Genomic DNA, 18,801 nt, shown 5'->3' with positions numbered 1-18,801 from the left:
CTGCTAGACAGAGGCACAGTATTCTAAATTTATTCTGTACATTTTTTGTACCATTTCATGGGGTGGCAAAAGCCACATCACTATGGTTAGGCTTACAAATGCCCCAGGGCAGATAGCCTAGTACTATACTATGAAGCTATCAATAATAATAGTTATATTACTACTTCTAAAAATAATAATAAATGAATACATTAATAACAACACTAAGAAAAACAGCAGTGATGACAAATACCTTTTGATTGTCTTTCAAATGCAAACTTAAAAAGTGTAGTGAATTGCTTTTGCTTCCAACACTGCCACCGTTTACAAGAGAGAAGCAAAAATTACCCTCACCTGTACCCCCATCAGATCTGTGATATCAACTGGGTGTTCTCTCTTTGGACTTCCATGATATTTCTCAGTTTCCTTCACGTGTACCAACTGCTCATCCAGAGCTTCCTTCTGAAGCAGTAACTTCTGAGCATAACCAGCCTGAACACCAAGCTCTTTCTCAAGCGCCAAAACTACTCTGTCTTTACTTTTTATCTCATCCATCTGGAAATACAAAACAAAAGTATATTTGTTCAGTACTAAAAAACACACAGGAAAATATCAGTCTAGATATAACAGAAAACAAGAAATGAAAAATAAAGGACTTATTTTTTCTTTGCCAATTTACTGGATACATTTATAATAAAGACATCCATTAAAACTGACAAAAAATGCAGTCTTCAATTTTATAAATACATACCAATTACTCAGCACAAATTATACAATAAAAGGTTATTAGCATTCCAAAACGTGCACACTGACTTGCCACTCAATCAGCGTGTCCATTATAAATCGAGCATATCCCAACATTAAGAAGTCCAGCCACTTAAGTCTTCTTGAGCTCCTTAATACTATCCAAAAGATATTTTAAGGAGATGTGGCTTTAAATATCAGAAAAAAACAGGAAAGTTTTGCAAAACTGTAAACAGTTGAAAGTGTGGTTGCCGGCTGTATGATCCATCGTACTGCTGGCTACTGTTTCTCTCAACTACCATAGTTTTGCAGAATACCTCTGATTTTCCTCATGTTTTGTGCAACATCTCTTAAATCTCTGTTTGCAAACACACACTTAAAAATAAAGCAATCCCAGTCTACGTTACTGCACTGTACTGACCTACTGTGCAAACGTAGGCATACAGGTCTTATCCATGTGCAGACCACCACTAGGGAGTAGTGGAAGCAGAAAAACACTAAAGCGCCAATACAGAATTAAATTTAAGAAAGGTAAGCAATTTCTTTAATTTCACTGTATATAAAATACAGCTCTGCTCTCGTGATCAAACCACACTAACCGTGGGTAAATCAGATTATTGCTTAAATATAGGTTTTACTCATCAGCGTACATAGTATAATATACAAAGCTAAGCAAAAACGCTCAGAGCAGCAACACTATAAACCAGCAACAACAAGCACAGAATAAAATGTTTTCAGCATGTTTTGCACATATTCCTTCATAAACAGCAACACGTCCTCATACACGGTCTCTATACTACCCAAAGTGCCCACTCTGGTATATCTGAATCACTAAAAGAGATAGTCTTTTCACAAAAGTACAGGAAACAAAGGCTGTATGTTTGCCCTGCTGCAACAAAATCAGAATTCAGCAAGTTGAAAAATCTTTCTATAGCAGCATCTGAAGTAGAAAAGTGAACTTCTCAGAGATCACGTTAAGCTCCTTAAGGTTTGTACATTACAATCCCTGTCATCTTCCAGATAGATTTAGATCAGAGACTAAGTATACATATATGGAAAAAATCCATCAAAAGGCAGGTGTGTTGTAACGACTACCAGGTCTACACGAATACACATATATACACACACACACGTATGTATACATATTGCACATTTGTTTTTATATTTTATGTAGAGTATATGTTGGATCACTGAAATACAAAGGCACTGAAACTAATGTAAATCAGTGCCAACATTCCATATTTCAACAAATCGAGAAATGCCTAAAACTCAAAGTAAAGCCTATTGCAAAGGAAAAGTACAGTTAACTATTGCAATCGGAGCAGCAAAACCCACCACAAATTCAGATCAAATCTGTCTGAATAGTGGTAGCGTTTCAGAAAGGGTTTTTAAAAGGTTAGGGGCAGGGGCAGACTTAAGGTTAGCAGGTAGATTGCAGAGAAGCTTTGCCTAACCCTAACCCTATCCCTGCCCCATAACCTTGCAATTTACTTTTCAAAAACCCTTTATCACTACCATTAATATAGACAGCTTGGAAACACAAACTACACTACAAGTATACCCTCACTTAACCATACCCTAACCCAACAACACTTGCAAAAGCACTTCCACCCCAATGCAAAAGTCTTCTAAATAAAGGTCCTTTCTTTCCCAAACCTACTCAACCTAATCTACAAAGAATCAATGTTCTGTTCATCAAATTTTGATGAAAGGAACACTCAACCACATTTTACAGTAATTCATTATCTCTTTTGACTATGTGTGTGTGTGTGTGTGTGTGTGTGTGTGTGTGTGTGTGTGTGTGTGTGTGTGTGTGCGCACACACAATGTATATCCATACACAGTATTGCTGGAATGGGTCACAGCAGTACGGTTAGAAAGGGCTTTCTCCCTGTTGGCTAAAAACTGGAAAGTTCCACAATATGGGCTGATAGGCAAGACTATGCTGAGTTAGTTTTGTTTTTTTTTTTTTTTTTTTTTTTTTTGGAATCTTATCCTGTCTTGTGTAATGGAAGACTGGCAATTTAAGACTAGGATAGGCATCCCACAAATACAGAACTAGAAGACATCAGTACAAATACCATACATTTCAAGGTTCAAGATGTGGTCATTGGCTTTCATATTTAAAGTTGACCACTATCTTGTCTTTACCAATATTCATGCTCTTGGCCTAGCTGAATAAAAAGACAGGTGTGGATGCCAAGCCCTATAGAGCTTTCATGACAACAAACAGAGGGAGGCAAAGTCCTGAAAGGACAATGCTAGGAACAAAAAAAAAAAAAAGTCCACACCCTGGCATAAACAACACATCAAAACAAAAAGGGGATGAAAGGAGTGAGCGGCTACTGCACCAGCAATCATTCAAACATCTACTGGTATGATTTTTACTTACACAACTGTACTATGTTAATTATATTGATCATTGCTGCAGTATTCTTAGTATATTGGTAAACTGTCCAACTTACTACATTTGGGAGGTTGAAGGAAACAAAGCTTAGGAACCCCTGGAGAATGGTTCTTGCAATACTTGATCTAGACCTACAGAAGGAATCAAGCTTATAGTGCTTTGTAAAAGTATGCACAGAGGACCAAACTGCAGTTTCTAGAATCCAACCCTTTCCAGAAAGTCAAAGATGAAGTCAACACCCTAGTACGGTGGGGCCTAGCCCCTGCCTGGAATAATTTTGTGGTGGTGAGAATAGCAAAAAATAATAGTCATAGAAAACCATTTGGAATGGTCTGTTTTGACAGAGATTGCCCTATCTTCTTATCTTCATAAGGAATGGAAGTACAGTTATGTAAAATCTTACCATAAAACAGTACCTGTCCTTCTCTTTACTGTTGCAGCATTCTTTACAATAGAGTTTTTTTCCTGCAAAGGGCAGCCCGACATCAGGCCAGTATAAATAGTACCACAATATCTATTTCCCTGGTGATGGAATCAAAGTATCTGTACTCAATTTTGAAGTTTACATATATAAAAAAAACTTTATTGTAGTTTGTTGTTAAGCGCTTTCATCTAACTGTAACTAGATTTCCTCAGAACAAATGACTGCCTTTAGGCTGACAATATATATATATAGAGTGTATAATCAAATAATTACTTAATTAACCAATTTAATTTCACATCATTTAAAGTGCTAGTGCAATAAAAACCTTAGTAGTAATGTTAGTAGTAATATTAAAAAAAAGTGTTTAAAATACATGTTCTGAATTAAAAAATAAAATTAAAATTAAGGCTCCAGGCTCCTTCCTTCGTTAAAATTCAAAAGATTTAATTGCTTAAAGCGCGATCAGTAACAGTACACTTTTCGTCAGTACACCGGTAAACCAACTTCTTCAGAAGCAAAACAGTGTTTAGCATAAGCACCAAGCTTAAGTACTCACAAAATCACAAATACACTGAGAACCGCCATTAATTGAAATAATGCCTAATGATTTTCACCTGGTAGTTGTCATAGTTACGCCCCTTAGTAGGGCTAACTTTAAAGGCTGCCAAAAACAAAATTAACTGTTCATAAACAGCCTTAATACCTTTCTCAGTTGCCGAATTGAGAGCATTCAAGCAGTGGTGACAAACAATAATAATTATATTTATAATCATGTTAGGCAACGGACAACCCCTACCCATAGTAGGTCAAATTCAAGCATGTGCCATAAAATCTTCATGCAAGAACATGATACATTTTACTTAGTTTTGTACTAAGTAAATGTATGAACCTAACTGTAAAAAGGTTCGAAAACCGCACCAATACAATCACAAAGTGGGTTAAAAAACAACGCCCGTGAATAGGACAGTTGTTGAAACTCGCCACAATGGAAGCGGCACTACCCTGTGTAAAATATAAAAACTAACTATAAAAAGGTTCAGACAAATCCGCACCATTGTAATCACGAAGTGGATTGAAGAAAAAACAACGCCCGTGTGTAACACGGTTGTTGAAACTCGCTTCAGTAGAAGCGGACACTACCCTGTAAAATGTAAGATTATTTTGATAAAATGATGTGTCTTATAAATTATTGAACATGTCGGACTAGTTGTTGGGCGTTAAACCTTCTGCGCAGCTACCAGCCTACAAGTCCATTCCACGTCAACCCCTTTACCAACCGTTGAACGTGGTAAAATGTTCGGATGGCTGCCTGCGTGTCATCCCCAATTCAAATATGAGTGGTTTTCGGGTTACAAGGCACTCATAGTTCCGAAACATGTAATAATCGTAACACAAAAAATGTGTGTATATGTATGTAAATAGAATCATATCAAAACTGTCTATACAGATAACCTTTCATATAAAAACCTTAGCCCCCCCAGTGGTCGATGAGCCCACACCCTACGGTGTCACATTGTAATCGTGGCACTAGGGCTTACAGACCCAAAGCAAGGGGAATGGTTGCTCAGTCGATGGTTCAGCATTTAGCTTTTGAACATCATATGTATGCTGTGTTACATAGCCAGTACCTAAGATGTGTCTGGCAACTATTAAAGTTATTAAAATTATTTAAAATTAGTTGTAATTTTATTTCCCAAAATGGAACTGAATAAAAGGTAAGGGCCGAAAAGTGTTGTGGACAATGCAGGACATCAGTTCAGGTTCAGAGTCATTGACCAACAGACTAGAGACATTAGGGGAGGGTATGACTCCCTTAAACTAGAGCGAAAAGAATTGATATGGCAGTTGAGAACTAACGCCAACCAGAAACCTGGGCTTAACGAAATGACATCTATAGCCTGTATTCTTAAATTAAAGAGTCTGGACAGATAAACTCTACTAACAGACCAATGATGATCTTCAAAGTCCATTACTGACCACTATACACATTTCATATATACTACATACACATGGGGTGTTTGTGGGAATTTGAAAAAGTTGGCCCCTGACGCCTTTGGTGGGGCTGTGCCGTCATTTATTAATTGGTTGTGTATTTTAATTCAGCCATTGTTTTATGGCTGAGTGAAACCATTCAAAACGGAAAAGGCTGGAATTTTCACTTCTTCACAGAAGGTTTAACACCCAACAACTAGTCCGATATGTTCAATAATTTATAAGACACATCATTTTATCAAAATAATCTTACATTTTACAGGGTAGTGTCCGCTTCTACTGAAGCGAGTTTCAACAACCGTGTTACACTCGGGCGTTGTTTTTTCTTCAATCCACTTCGTGATTACAATGGTGCAGATTTGTCTGAACCTTTTTATAGTTAGTTTTTATATTTTACACAGGGTAGTGCCGCTTCCAATGTGGCGAGTTTCAACAACTGTCCTATTCACGGGCGTTGTTTTTTAACCCACTTTGTGATTGTATTGGTGCGGTTTTCGAACCTTTTTACAGTTAGGTTCATACATTTACTTACATTTATTTATATTTATTTTTACCAAACAAAACTAAGTAAAATGTATCATGTTCTTGCATGAAGATTTTATGGTACATGCTTGAATTTGACCTACTATGGGTAGGGGTTGTCCGTTGCCTAACATGATTATAAATATAATTATTATTGTTTGTCACCACTGCTTGAATGCTCTCAATTCGGCAACTGAGAAAGGTATTAAGGCTGTTTATGAACAGTTAATTTTGTTTTTGGCAGCCTTTAAAGTTAGCCCTACTAAGGGGCGTAACTATGACAACTACCAGGTGAAAATCATTAGGCATTATTTCAATTAATGGCGGTTCTCAGTGTATTTGTGATTTTGTGAGTACTTAAGCTTGGTGCTTATGCTAAACACTGTTTTGCTTCTGAAGAAGTTGGTTTACCAGTGTACTGACGAAAAGTGTACTGTTACTGATCGCGCTTTAAGCAATTAAATTTTTTGAATTTTAACGAAGGAAGGAGCCTGGAGCCTTAATTTTATTTGTTGGTTGGTTTCTTTTGGATATTTCTGAATTAAAAAATAACATGTTGTATAAATAATTCATTGCATTTCCACATACCTATAATGTTATACGTCCTACATTTTCGAATATTTGTATGTATAAACTAAACTAGTATGAATAAAATTTTTGAAATATGTTAATAAATATATACATATTAATAATAACAATAACAATTATTTCTAATAAAATCATAGAACTAATGTGAGGAACCCTTACACTTCTACTGTGTGTGGGGCTTAGTGCCAAGTGTACCCAATGTAATGAATGTAAGACCAGATGAAATGACTAACAGCTTATGTGACATTTACCTTACCCCTTAGTTTAGGTGTCTTAAATCCCTATACTATGTAATGTACTACCTGCCAGTCTACCCATCATGAACCAAGATAGGCTTTACTGATATGTGATCATTTAGTCCTGGTGGAGTAGATGCATTTAGTTTTATTTGCCATCTAGTCTCTAACTCCCCCAGTTTTTTCCTAATATTTCCTCCTCTGGGGTTTACTATAGCTATATCTAGTATGGCAAAATAAAACATTTTACAACTAGTGCTGTCTTGCAAATGTCTCCACAGGGCATTTTTAGCGTCCTTCTTTTTTATACAATAATAATGATCATATATCCTTTGCCTTAAACTCCTGTCTGTTTTTCCAACATAATAACAATGACAATTGGCGCACATAGCTAAGTACACTAAATGGGTAGTTCTACAATTTCCTTTCCTAAAATGTATTTCTGTCTTCATAACATTTTCTAATTTTCTGGTACAATCTACATTTATATACTTACATTGATTACATGTGCCACACTTTGTGGTACCCCTCCTTTCTCTTCTTCTCTTTTTTTATATATGTAAACTTCAAAATTGAGTACAGATACTTTGATTCCATCACCAGGGAAATAGATATTGTGGTACTATTTATATTGTTGGACCGTTTCCTTTTCTTTTGAACTTATTGGTCGCTTGTGGAGATGGATTACCATCTATTTTTTCGCCCAGGAGGGACGAAATAAGAGGCATCCAGTCGGAAATGGCCATTATGAGGGATGAGCTGACTCGGCTTATTGAACTTATAAGCCAACCGTTACCAAATAGCAAAATACACGAGCGGATGACGTCATCGAGAGCGCCGAGTGCGACAGGCAACGCTAACTCTATCCCAAACGGACAGGGGAATGGAGATGAACGTGGTAGGCGTACCTCTTATGGATCCAGACCAGATGGCGACCGTAATGGATTAAGTGCCAGGAAGGAAAATGGATCGGGCGGACTACTCATTTTTCGGAGCAAAACCAAAAAGAATGCCACCGAAACAGACTTACACAATGGCCGGTAATGTATACCATGCAGGCATTGACTTAAATGTTAAGAACAGTAAAAAAGATGAGATGTATAAGGAACATTGTTATAAGGACATTATCGAATTCAACTTTGATTTTAAAGGGCTTGAACAACACAAAGCCCAGAATGGAGGGAGATGTGACAATGTATCGAATTTTGAAAAGAATTTAAAAGAGTCAATGAATGAGTTCGGTAGTAAACTGAAAAAATGCAAAAGCCTGCAACTGGAGAACAGTTATTTAATGAAATGCATTGACACTAGTGTAGTCCCTATGGGGCTTCGTTTTTTCAAATACCCTATGGGTATTGATTTAGATTTGGAAACTAAAAAGGAATGTATGAAAATGTTCGACGGTTTTGGTGTAACATTTATGAGATTTATTATACAGTGTAATGATAAAATATGTTTATTAATTGATGAATTGGACAAATTGAATGAAGCTATTACAAATGATGTGTTGTATGAAGAATATGAGTACTGTATTAACTCTCAATACAAATGGGTCCAGAGACAAATGGACATGCAATTTCAAAGAAAATGTAAAAAGTACCAAAGGGACCTGGAACAATATACCAGGGAGCAAGCATATAGGTGGGACAAAAAAGAGAGTAAAAAAGAAAAAAAACACTTTTAGAAATGGTATGGACAGAAAAGGAAGCACATACACCCATCATGACTACCAATATAGGGACAATAGGGGTAGAGGTAGATTTGACAATAAGAAAGATGACCATAATAAATATGATTAATAAACTTGACACTTTAGACAATTTTAGGGATGATAATGTTTTTTTAGAGTTAAAGCAAGGGAAGAACAGTGTATACAGAGGAACCTACCAGGGGGGAAAAAGGGAATTTCTATACCCACAATCGAGGAGGACGATTGGAGAGGGACACACAAGATAGGATCTGATACAAGTAAAGGTAGGATAGTTAAAATTAATGATATAATTAGTGAATACAACCAGTTTTATATATACAATTACACAGGAATAGAAGTAAGGAAAGAACATTTTACCCTGCTAAGTAAAGGAATGAAATATGTACCAGTCAAAAAGTTTAGGGTAGAAGACTGTATTATAGATGTTAAAAAATATCTAAGAAAATTAAACTTAGCAGTACTATCTGACAGAGAAAAATAGTACGACGAATAAGGGAATGTTCAAAAAGAAAAGCACTTGCACTCCACCACTTAATAATGTGTTAGCAGTATATGAAAAAATGGTTATAGATGAAATATATAAATATAAAATTAATCAAAGTAAAGTTAAATACAATTTGACCACCCTAGAGTCCACAGTTCTAAAAGAACTTCAAGAGAATACTAAAGTAAGAGTTATGAAACCAGACAAAGGGGGAGGCATAGTACTATATGGGCAAGAGGAATACAAAAATAAAATTAATGAAATATTATTGAAGTCTGGAAAGTATGAAATTTCTTCTAAAAATGAAGTGAACATTGGATATAACAAAATTAATGTATACTTAGAAGACCTTCTGATAGAAGAAAGAATAAGTGGAGAGATGTATGACTATTTAAAGGTGGATTCCCCTGTCATTAGTACTATGGTGGGTATCCCCAAAATCCACAAAAATGTAATAGATCCCCCTTTTAGACCTATTATCTCTGGTAATAAGGCTAAAACATACAATTTAGGAAAAGTGGTGGACGGGTGGCTCAAACCCTTATACAAGTCCTACAAGCATGTTATCAAAGACTCCTGGGATTTTCTAGGAAGGCTGAGGCAAGATGTAATAACACCTGGTGCCCTCCTAGTGACTGCAGATGTGGTGGACCTATTCTCAAGTATCCCCCAAGAGGATGGTTTGTTCAGGTTGGAAAGGTCTATGGAAAAATCTGGCATTTTCCCAAGAGACAAAATTCAGCTTACGGTAGAATTTATGGAACTAGTACTGAAATATAATTATATAATGTTCGAAGGAGAATATTATATTCAAGTAAAAGGAGTAGCAATGGGGGCAGCTTGTGCCCCCATTTTCTCCAATATTTACTTAAGTGACTGGGAAGAGGAAAATATTTTTAATAATAGTAACTATCAGTTCGTTTCATGTTACTACCGCTTTCTGGATGATATTTTCTTAATTTGGAAAGGGAGTAGAAATGAATTAGAACTATTTATGACAAGTTTAAACATGATTAGCAATGAATTAAAATTTACATATAATGTGGAATCAAATGAAATAGCTTATTTGGACACACTCATTACTGTAGATAATGGAATTATAAAAAGTAAAATACACAGGAAGGAGACGTTTAGCAATTGCTACTATAATTAAGGGACAGTGCATTAGGGCAGCAAGGATGACATCTGAGTATGAAGACTTTATCAGGGAATTGAAAATTATAGGGGACATGTTTACACAGGGAGGATACCCCAAATGGCTAGTGAATGATGTGACTAGTTATGTATTAAATGAATGGGGTAACAAATTTGTACCCCTATTAGTAAAAGGACCCCTGACAAACATGCAAAAGTCAGGAGGACACAATAGGGAGACAGACATTGAATATACCAGAGCTTGTATCCTGCAGCATACCCCCTGGACTATAGATATAAAAAGAATTATGAAAGAGAATTGGAACATCCTAAAGATGGACAAAAACACTATTGAAGTAGTAGGAGACATTCCCCGGTTTGTATCTAGGAATGGAAATAATTTAAAGTGGGAATTAGAAAGGAAAATAAAAACAGGTAATAATGGAAGAGAAAGGAGGGGTACCACAAAGTGTGGCACATGTAATCAATGTAAGTATATAAATGTAGATTGTACCAGAAAATTAGAAAATGTTATGAAGACAGAAATACATTTTAGGAAAGGAAATTGTAGAACTACCCATTTAGTGTACTTAGCTATGTGCGCCAATTGTCATTGTTATTATGTTGGAAAAACAGACAGGAGTTTAAGGCAAAGGATATATGATCATTATTATTGTATAAAAAAGAAGGACGCTAAAAATGCCCTGTGGAGACATTTGCGAGACAGCACTAGTTGTAAAATGTTTTATTTTGCCATACTAGATATAGCTATAGTAAACCCCAGAGGAGGAAATATTAGGAAAAAACTGGGGGAGTTAGAGACTAGATGGCAAATAAAACTAAATGCATCTACTCCACCAGGACTAAATGATCACATATCAGTAAAGCCTATCTTGGTTCATGATGGGTAGACTGGCAGGTAGTACATTACATAGTATAGGGATTTAAGACACCTAAACTAAGGGGTAAGGTAAATGTCACATAAGCTGTTAGTCATTTCATCTGGTCTTACATTCATTACATTGGGTACACTTGGCACTAAGCCCCACACACAGTAGAAGTGTAAGGGTTCCTCACATTAGTTCTATGATTTTATTAGAAATAATTGTTATTGTTATTATTAATATGTATATATTTATTAACATATTTCAAAAATTGTATTCATACTAGTTTAGTTTATACATACAAATATTCGAAAATGTAGGACGTATAACATTACAGGTATGTGGAAATGCAATGAATTATTTATACAACATGTTATTTTTTAATTCAGAGCATGTATTTTAAACACTTTTTTTTAATATTACTACTAACATTACTACTAAGGTTTTTATTGCACTAGCACTTTAAATGATGTGAAATTAAATTGGTTAATTAAGTAATTATTTGATTATACACTCTATATATATTGTCAGCCTAAAGGCAGTCATTTGTTCTGAGCAAATCTAGTTACTGTTAGATGAAAGCGCTTAACAACAAACTACAATAAAGTTTTTTTATATATGTAAACTTCAAAATTGAGTACAGATACTTTGATTCCATCACCAGGGAAATAGATATTGTGGTACTATTTATATTGTTGGACTGTTTCCTTTTCTTTTGAACTTATCAGGCCAGTATACCAAAGCCTTTTGGTTGCAAGGGGTATGCCGTATGTACCCCGTATGTCACATGTATGCTCCCCACTCATGGCAGAGGGCATAAAGGGGACATTCAGATGTACCATCCTCAGAAAGTACAGTTTTGTACCTACCATAAATGTAGATGTTAGAGTGTATACCCTGCTGCAGTCATCACACTAGGGTTATCCTGCCGTCAGGCGGTCCCGCAATCGGCCAGAATTCCAAAGTCTTGGTCCGGCGTCGGTTGCTGTCGCTTCTTCCCTGACGTCAGAGCGCCAGGGGTATATCAGAGGCATCCAACGCCATTTTCTTCAGTTTTTCTTGCCCCAGATGTCAGGTGCCCCTAATAGGTAGGCAAAAAATAAATGTATGTATGTATGTATGTATGTGTATATATATATATATATATATATATATATATATATATATATATATATATACATACACACACACACACACACACACACACACACACACACACACACACACACACACACACACACACACACACACACACACACACACACACACACAAAGCTATATGGATAAAATAAAACAAAATCCTTAGGCACAAGCAAATACACCACAGAGGAAGAATAGAATGGACTGGTAGAGATAAGTTCAGCTAGTCCAGAGAGGATGGAGGGAGGGTATCCTGGACTGCAGCAGGGTATACACTCTAACATCTACATTTATGGTAGGTACAAAACTGTACTATGTTCATCGTGTCACCCTGCTGCAGTTATCATACTTGGGTAGAATCCCAAAGCTAAGGATGGGAGGTGGAGTCAAACAGGGTTAGAGGAGGCAAGAAGGCCCTGCAAAACTGCAGTGGCGAAGCCAGCTCTAGTCTTAGAGTACAGTGGTAAGTGGTAATGTTTGGTGGTGTGAACTGAACTCCAAGTTGCAGCTTCCAGAATATCCTTGATTGGCACCTCCCTGAGGAAGGCTGTAGATGTAGCTGCTGCCCTGGTGGAGTGGGGTCTTATGGTAGCAGGAACTGGTTTTCCATGGTGGGTGTAGCAAAAACGTATGCAATGTCCTATCCATTTGGAAATGGTTTGTTTTGAGATAGCCTTTCCTTGTGATGCTGTAGCATAGGATACAAAAAGCTGGTCAGTTTTTATGAAAATCTTAAGTTTTATCCAAGTAGTAACGTAGCTGCCTATGAATGTCCAAGGAATGCAGGAGTCTTTCTCCTTTGTTCTGTGGATTTGGAAAGAAGATGGGTAAATGGATGGTTTGATTTCGAGCCACACTGGATACCACCTTAGGCATAAAGGAGAGATTAGTTCATAGAGAAACTCTGTCTTGATGAAAAATGAGGAAAGGCTCTACTGCCATTAGTGCCTGAAGTTCTGAAACTCTTCTAGCTGAAGTAATTGATAGCAGCAGGGCAGTCTTCCACGATATAAACTTTAAGTCAGCTGAGAAAGCTAGTTCAAAAGGAGGTAGTGTGAGTTTTTCCAGAACAAAGTTGAGGTCCCAAGTAGGTGTTGGTGCTCTCCTGGGAGGCCTAATGTTCTTGGCCCCTCTGAGAAACTGTCTTAAGAGTGGATGTGAAAATAAGGGAGGATCCGTGTTGTAGTGAGCAGAGATGGCTGAGGTGTGGATTTTAATAGATGAAAAAGAAAGTCCTTTGTGTAACATCTCAGTTAGATATTGCAGAATCTGAGGTATGTCAGGCTGAAGGGTATTTTGGCCTTTAGCTTGGTTCCAGGCGCAAAACCTTTTCCATTTGTCTGAGTAGGCTTTCCTGGTGCTGGGCCTCCTGGCCTCCAGCATAACTTCCATAACAGCTTGTGAGAGAAGAGCTGGCTGGTTGCTTAGGTGATTTGCCATGCAGCCAAGTTTAAGGTTTTGAGCTGGTTGTGTAGAATCTGATTGTCTTGTTGTGTGAGCAGGTGTGTAATTTGCGGGAAAATCCATGGTGGGCCCTGGGCCATATTCCTTAATAGTGGGTACCAGTTCTGGCGTGGCCAGTCTGGGGCAATGAGTATCATTCGGGGTCTCTCCATCCTGACTTTCAGAAGTACCTTTGTGAGAAGAGGTAGTGGAGAAAAGGCATATACTGTTAGCATTTTCCAACTGAATGAGAGTGCGCCCACTTTCCAAGCTTGATGGTGAAAAGTCCTTGTGCAAAACTTTGTTAGCCGATAGTTTTGAGGGCTGGCAAACAGGTCTATGTCTGGAAGCCCCCATTTTTGAGTTATCATTGCGAATACTTGTGGATCCAGTTTCCACTCGTGGGGATCCATGATGTTTCTGCTTAGGTCGTCTGCCAATGTGTTCTTTTTTTCCTGGCAGGAATTGAGCTTGCAATTGAACTTGGTAAGGCAGTGCTGTGTTCCACAAGGTCATTGCTTGCCTGCATAGAGAGTAGGAGTGTGTACCCCCTTGTTTGTTTATGTATCACATTACTGTGGTTTTGTCTGTCCTTATGATAAGCTGTCCTGGATGCAAGAGGTCCTTGAAGGCTGACAGAGCATTTTGTACAGCTAGCATTTCTTTTTGACTGATGTGCAGATTCCTTTGATCTGCTGTCCATAAGCCTTGAACGCACCGTCCTGCCATGTGTGCCCCCCAGGCATAGTCCGATGCATCTGTTGTCATAGTTTGCCTGGCTGGGGGGATGAAAGGCTGACCCTTGTTGAGGTGACAAGCCTGTGACCACCATAGAAACTCCTGTTGAAGGCAGGGAATGATATTTATCATTGTTTCCAAGCTGTGGCTGTGTTGAGTCCATATGCTTTTTAGGTACCATTGTAATTTCCTCATATGCGGTTTTGCAAATGGTATTAGTAGTATGCAAGATGCCATGAAGCCCAAGGCCTGCAGAATTTTTCTTGCAGGGAGTTGGGTCTTTGTTGCCATTGTTCTGAAGTATTGAGTTAGTTGTAGTTGTTTGTCTGGCATCAGATAAGCCATCTGGGCCGTTGTATTCAAGCTGGCACCCAGGAATGTCATATTTTGTGAGGGCACTAGTTTTGATTTCTTTTCATTTACTGTGTACCCTAGGCAACTTAGAAGATGTCGTACAAAAGTCAGGTGTTGTAAGAGAATGTCCTTGCTTTCTGCTTGGATAAGACAGTCGTCCAGGTACGGGTATATTTGAATTCCTCTCTACCTGCAGTATGCAATTACTGGTGCCAGGCATTTTGTGAAGACCCTGGGCGCAGTAGATAAGCCAAAGGGCAGTGCAGAGAATTGGTAATGGGTTGAAACTGCAATGAAATGGAGGTATCTTCTGCAATTTTGTTTGATAGGGGCATGCAGGTATGCCTCCTTGAGGTCCAACGTTACTAGCCAAGCTTTCTTGCCCAACATGTGAAAAAGCTGCTGTAATGTTAGCATCTTGAATTTGGTTACTTGCAAGAAGGTGTTTAAAATTGAAAGGTCCAGAATGGGTCTCCAAGCATTGTCCTTTCTGGGGACTAGAAAGAACCTTGAGTAAAATCCTTGGCCTTGCTCCTGTGTAGGTACCAGTTGAATGGCTCTCATGTCCATGAGAGCTGTAATTTGTTTTTTGCGCCTCTGCCCATTGATTTTTTGGCAGGTTTGGCATTCCTTTTAACCTTGGCAAGGTGTGGAAATGGAATCTGTATCTGTGTGAGATAATGTCTAGGACCCCATTTGTCTTTTGTGACGATGCGACAGTTGTCTGCAAAAAGTGCTAATTTTCCTCCCAAGGGAGCTGCCAAGAGGGTTTTGCTTGGCAGTTTGAGGTTTAAGTCACTGTGTTTGCCTTCTAGTGGTTTGGGACCTGTCTTCTCCTCCCTTCTGTGTTGTAGTGCCCCATTGGCGAGTTTTGTAAGGGATTTGTGCTTGTCCTCTGCCACTTGGGCACCTGTATTCACCCCTCTGAGGTCTGTCAGAAGCTGGAAAGGACCAATTTTTGTTGGCCAATTTCTGCTGAAGCGTGGGGGCTATACCTGTAAGAAATCTTTGACTGTTTGCATAGATTTTGCCTTATCCTCCATTTTCTTTAAAACCTCCTCTGCTTTAACCCCAAATAAAACATCCTGCTGTAAGGGTGCATCCAGTAACTTTGCTTTAACATGATCAGGCAGAGATTGTTCCTTTAACCAAGAGTGCCTACGTATAACAGACCCAGTAACAGCTGCTCTAGAGGAAGCTCCCAAGGCATCAAAACCACATTGTAAAGTATGCTTGCCCATCTGCTCAGCTGCATTCAACAGATCGTGCATTTCCTTAAATTCAGACTGTTGAGGGTGCATGCCCATCTTTTGCTATATTTGAGACATTAGGAATTGCTGGTATTTAAGCATGTGAAACTGACAATTTAGTGCTCTCATAGCTAGAGTAGTTGAGGTGCAAACCTTCTTCCCCCACCTATCTAGTGCTCTGGAGTCTCTTTCTGAGGGTACAGGATTTTTAGCCATAGAAGCCTTGGCCCCTCTGGGACCCTGGGAGATTGTCTCTGGATCAGCAGCAGGGCTTTTGTAAAGGAATTTGTGAGAGTCAGGCAGTCTATAGTATCTATCTGGTTTGGCTGGAGCAGGAGGCAGAGAATCTGGATTTAGACTAGATTCTAAGAAGACATCATCCACTATGTCCAAAACTGGGGGGATAGCAAGTGGTCTGTGCTGGGGGAGTAAAATAAACTCTTGGAGCCTTTTCTTTGAGTCAGAGTAGTCCTGACCTTCCCAGTGGAAATGTTCCGTCATGGTGTGTAAGGTTTCCCCAAAGGAGTAATCTTCAGGGGGAGAAGCTGAGGCAATGGAGTCTTCAACATCAGAATCTTGATAAGGGGGGAAGGAGTAATCCTTTTCCTCAGAGGAGCCTGAGGAAACAGACACCTGATCAGAGGAGGCATAATCCTCCTCTTGTCTAGGGCTTTTGTCAGGAGGGGCGGGTTGGGAACCCCTGATCAAAGAAATCAAATCCTCAGCCATTTTAAGCATCTGTTTCTTAGGCATAGGGCCTTGGCCTGGAGACTGAAGTGAAGGCTTTTTTGGTTTTAGAGGAGTCTTAAGCTTAGCATAAGATTTTATGGTGAGGGTAGTCGGTCTGAAGACGCCTTCAGAAACCGAAGGTGTTTCTGCAGCACCGGCTTCCCCTACTGCAATGTTGTCGGTAGGGCCCAAGGAAAATGGCTGCGTCGGCCTAGAACTCTCTGCTGGGAGATGCGATGTGGTCTGGGGATCCAATTCAGCGGTAGCCAGGGGCTGCGTAGGTGCCTCACTGAAAACCGGAGACCGGGCCAGCCAAGGCCTCGGTGTCTGGCTTGGGTCTAGGCTGCCTGTCCTTATCCTTGCATTTTTTATGCATGCCGGCAGTCGGTTGTTCCGACGGCATAGTGTAATTAAATTTTCTACCGAAGCAGTGTCGTGCGAAATCAAAGCGATGCTTTATTGTTCGCTTATTGAACCTAGCACAAAACCGACAACCAGTGACGTCGTGGTCTGGGCCTAGGCAAGGTATACAAAAAGAATGAAAGTCCTTATGAGGTATTTGCTTCCCACAAGAAATGCAATTGTTAACTTTTTCTGACATCGGACTGAGGCAAGAAAAGGTTCCCCAACGGGGTAATTAGCTTTGAAGACTTCGGACTGAAAATCTCAGGTGTCGGCCGACCGGCACTTGCGAACTGCTTCTGCTTCGGGCACCGCGCGACAAGAAAGACTAAAGAAAATGGCGTCGGATGCATCTGATATACCCCTGGCGCTCTGACGTCAGGGAAGAAGCGACAGCAACCGACGCCGGACTAAGACTTCGGAATTCTGGCCAACTGCGGGACCGCCTGACGGCAGGATAACCCTAGTGTGATGACTACAGCAGGGTAACACGAACATCTGTGAAAGTCCCAGTAGGAATGACAGTCCAAGGATAAAAATAGGTAACAAACACATCCATAAAGAAGGGTGAGGAGGGAGAGAGCAAATACTGCAACAGTGAAAAGGACATCTACTATTACGGTAAGATTTTACACAACTGTACTAGGTCCTTCCATATCGCTGTTGCAGTATTATTTACATTAGGGAGAATGCAAACGCTCAGGAAGAAGAGTGGGAGGAGGAAGGGCCAAGTACAGCACTCTACGAAGCCATGGAAAATGACCCTGGCAAAGCCAGGTCTGGTCCTAGAAATCACATCCAACTTATAGTGCTTAGTAAAGGTAGTCCAGGTTGCTGCCTCAAGAATAAAATTAGTATCTAAACCCTGAAAAAAGCACAGGAAGAGCCCATAGCTCTAGTGGAATGAGACTTAAGAGAAGATGGAAAACGCTTCCCATGAAAAGAATAGTAAAAAGAAATGGCTTTAGATATCCAAGAAGAAATGGTTTGCTTGGAAACGGCCAAACCTAAAGACCTAGGATGAAAAGAAAGAAAAAAAAAATGATCAGACTTACGAAAAGCATTAGTCTTATCCAAATAATTTCAGAGTTGTCTATGCAAATCTAAGGTGTGCAAAACCTTCTCACTAGCAGACTGTGGAGAAGGGAAAAAAGTGGGCAAATGAAAAGACCGATTAAGAGGCAACTCATCAATCACTTTGGGCATAAAAAAGGATTAGTGCGAAGAGACACCCTGTCCTTATGGAAAACTGAAAAAGGGGGAGGAACGGCCATAAGGGCTTGCAGCTCTGACACTCATCTGGCAGAAGTAAGGGCCAAAAGAACGGTCTTCCAAGAACAATTCTGTAAAAAAAAAATGAAGCAGCTGGCTCAAAAGGAACCAGAGTCAATTTTTCTAAAACAAAATTAAGGTCCCAGGAAGGAGGGGCAGACTTCCTGGGAGACCAAATGTGAAGGACACCTTTTTGAGAAACTGTTTGGCCTCAAATCTAGGGAGTCAAAGGCAGACAAGCAGACATAGCTGACAAGTGGGCCTTAACAGACGAATAGTCCAACCCAGCATTGAGCAAGTCACATAAATAAGAGAATCAAAAAATATCCACAGTAAGTGGATCCAGGTTACAAGACAGACATTAAACA

At 39.1% G+C, this 18,801-nt stretch overlaps 1 protein-coding gene across 2 annotated transcripts in view; it reads right to left on the bottom strand.

Moving 5' to 3' along the window:
• Positions 1-18,801, bottom strand: part of JAKMIP1 (janus kinase and microtubule interacting protein 1) — a 2,220,219-nt gene that overhangs the window by 1,761,654 nt on the left and 439,764 nt on the right. For both annotated transcript variants that reach the window (XM_044056204.1, XM_044056206.1), the window contains exon 4: positions 334-534. In XM_044056204.1, the coding sequence (XP_043912139.1) occupies positions 334-534 (201 nt within the window). The remainder of the gene's footprint in view (positions 1-333; positions 535-18,801) is intronic.

The sequence above is a fragment of the Protopterus annectens genome, chromosome 14.part0, assembly GCF_019279795.1.
Source record: "Protopterus annectens isolate FY-2018-M chromosome 14.part0, PAN1.0, whole genome shotgun sequence".
NCBI lineage: Eukaryota > Metazoa > Chordata > Ceratodontiformes > Protopteridae > Protopterus > Protopterus annectens.
This window is presented reverse-complemented; position numbering and strand designations above follow the sequence as displayed.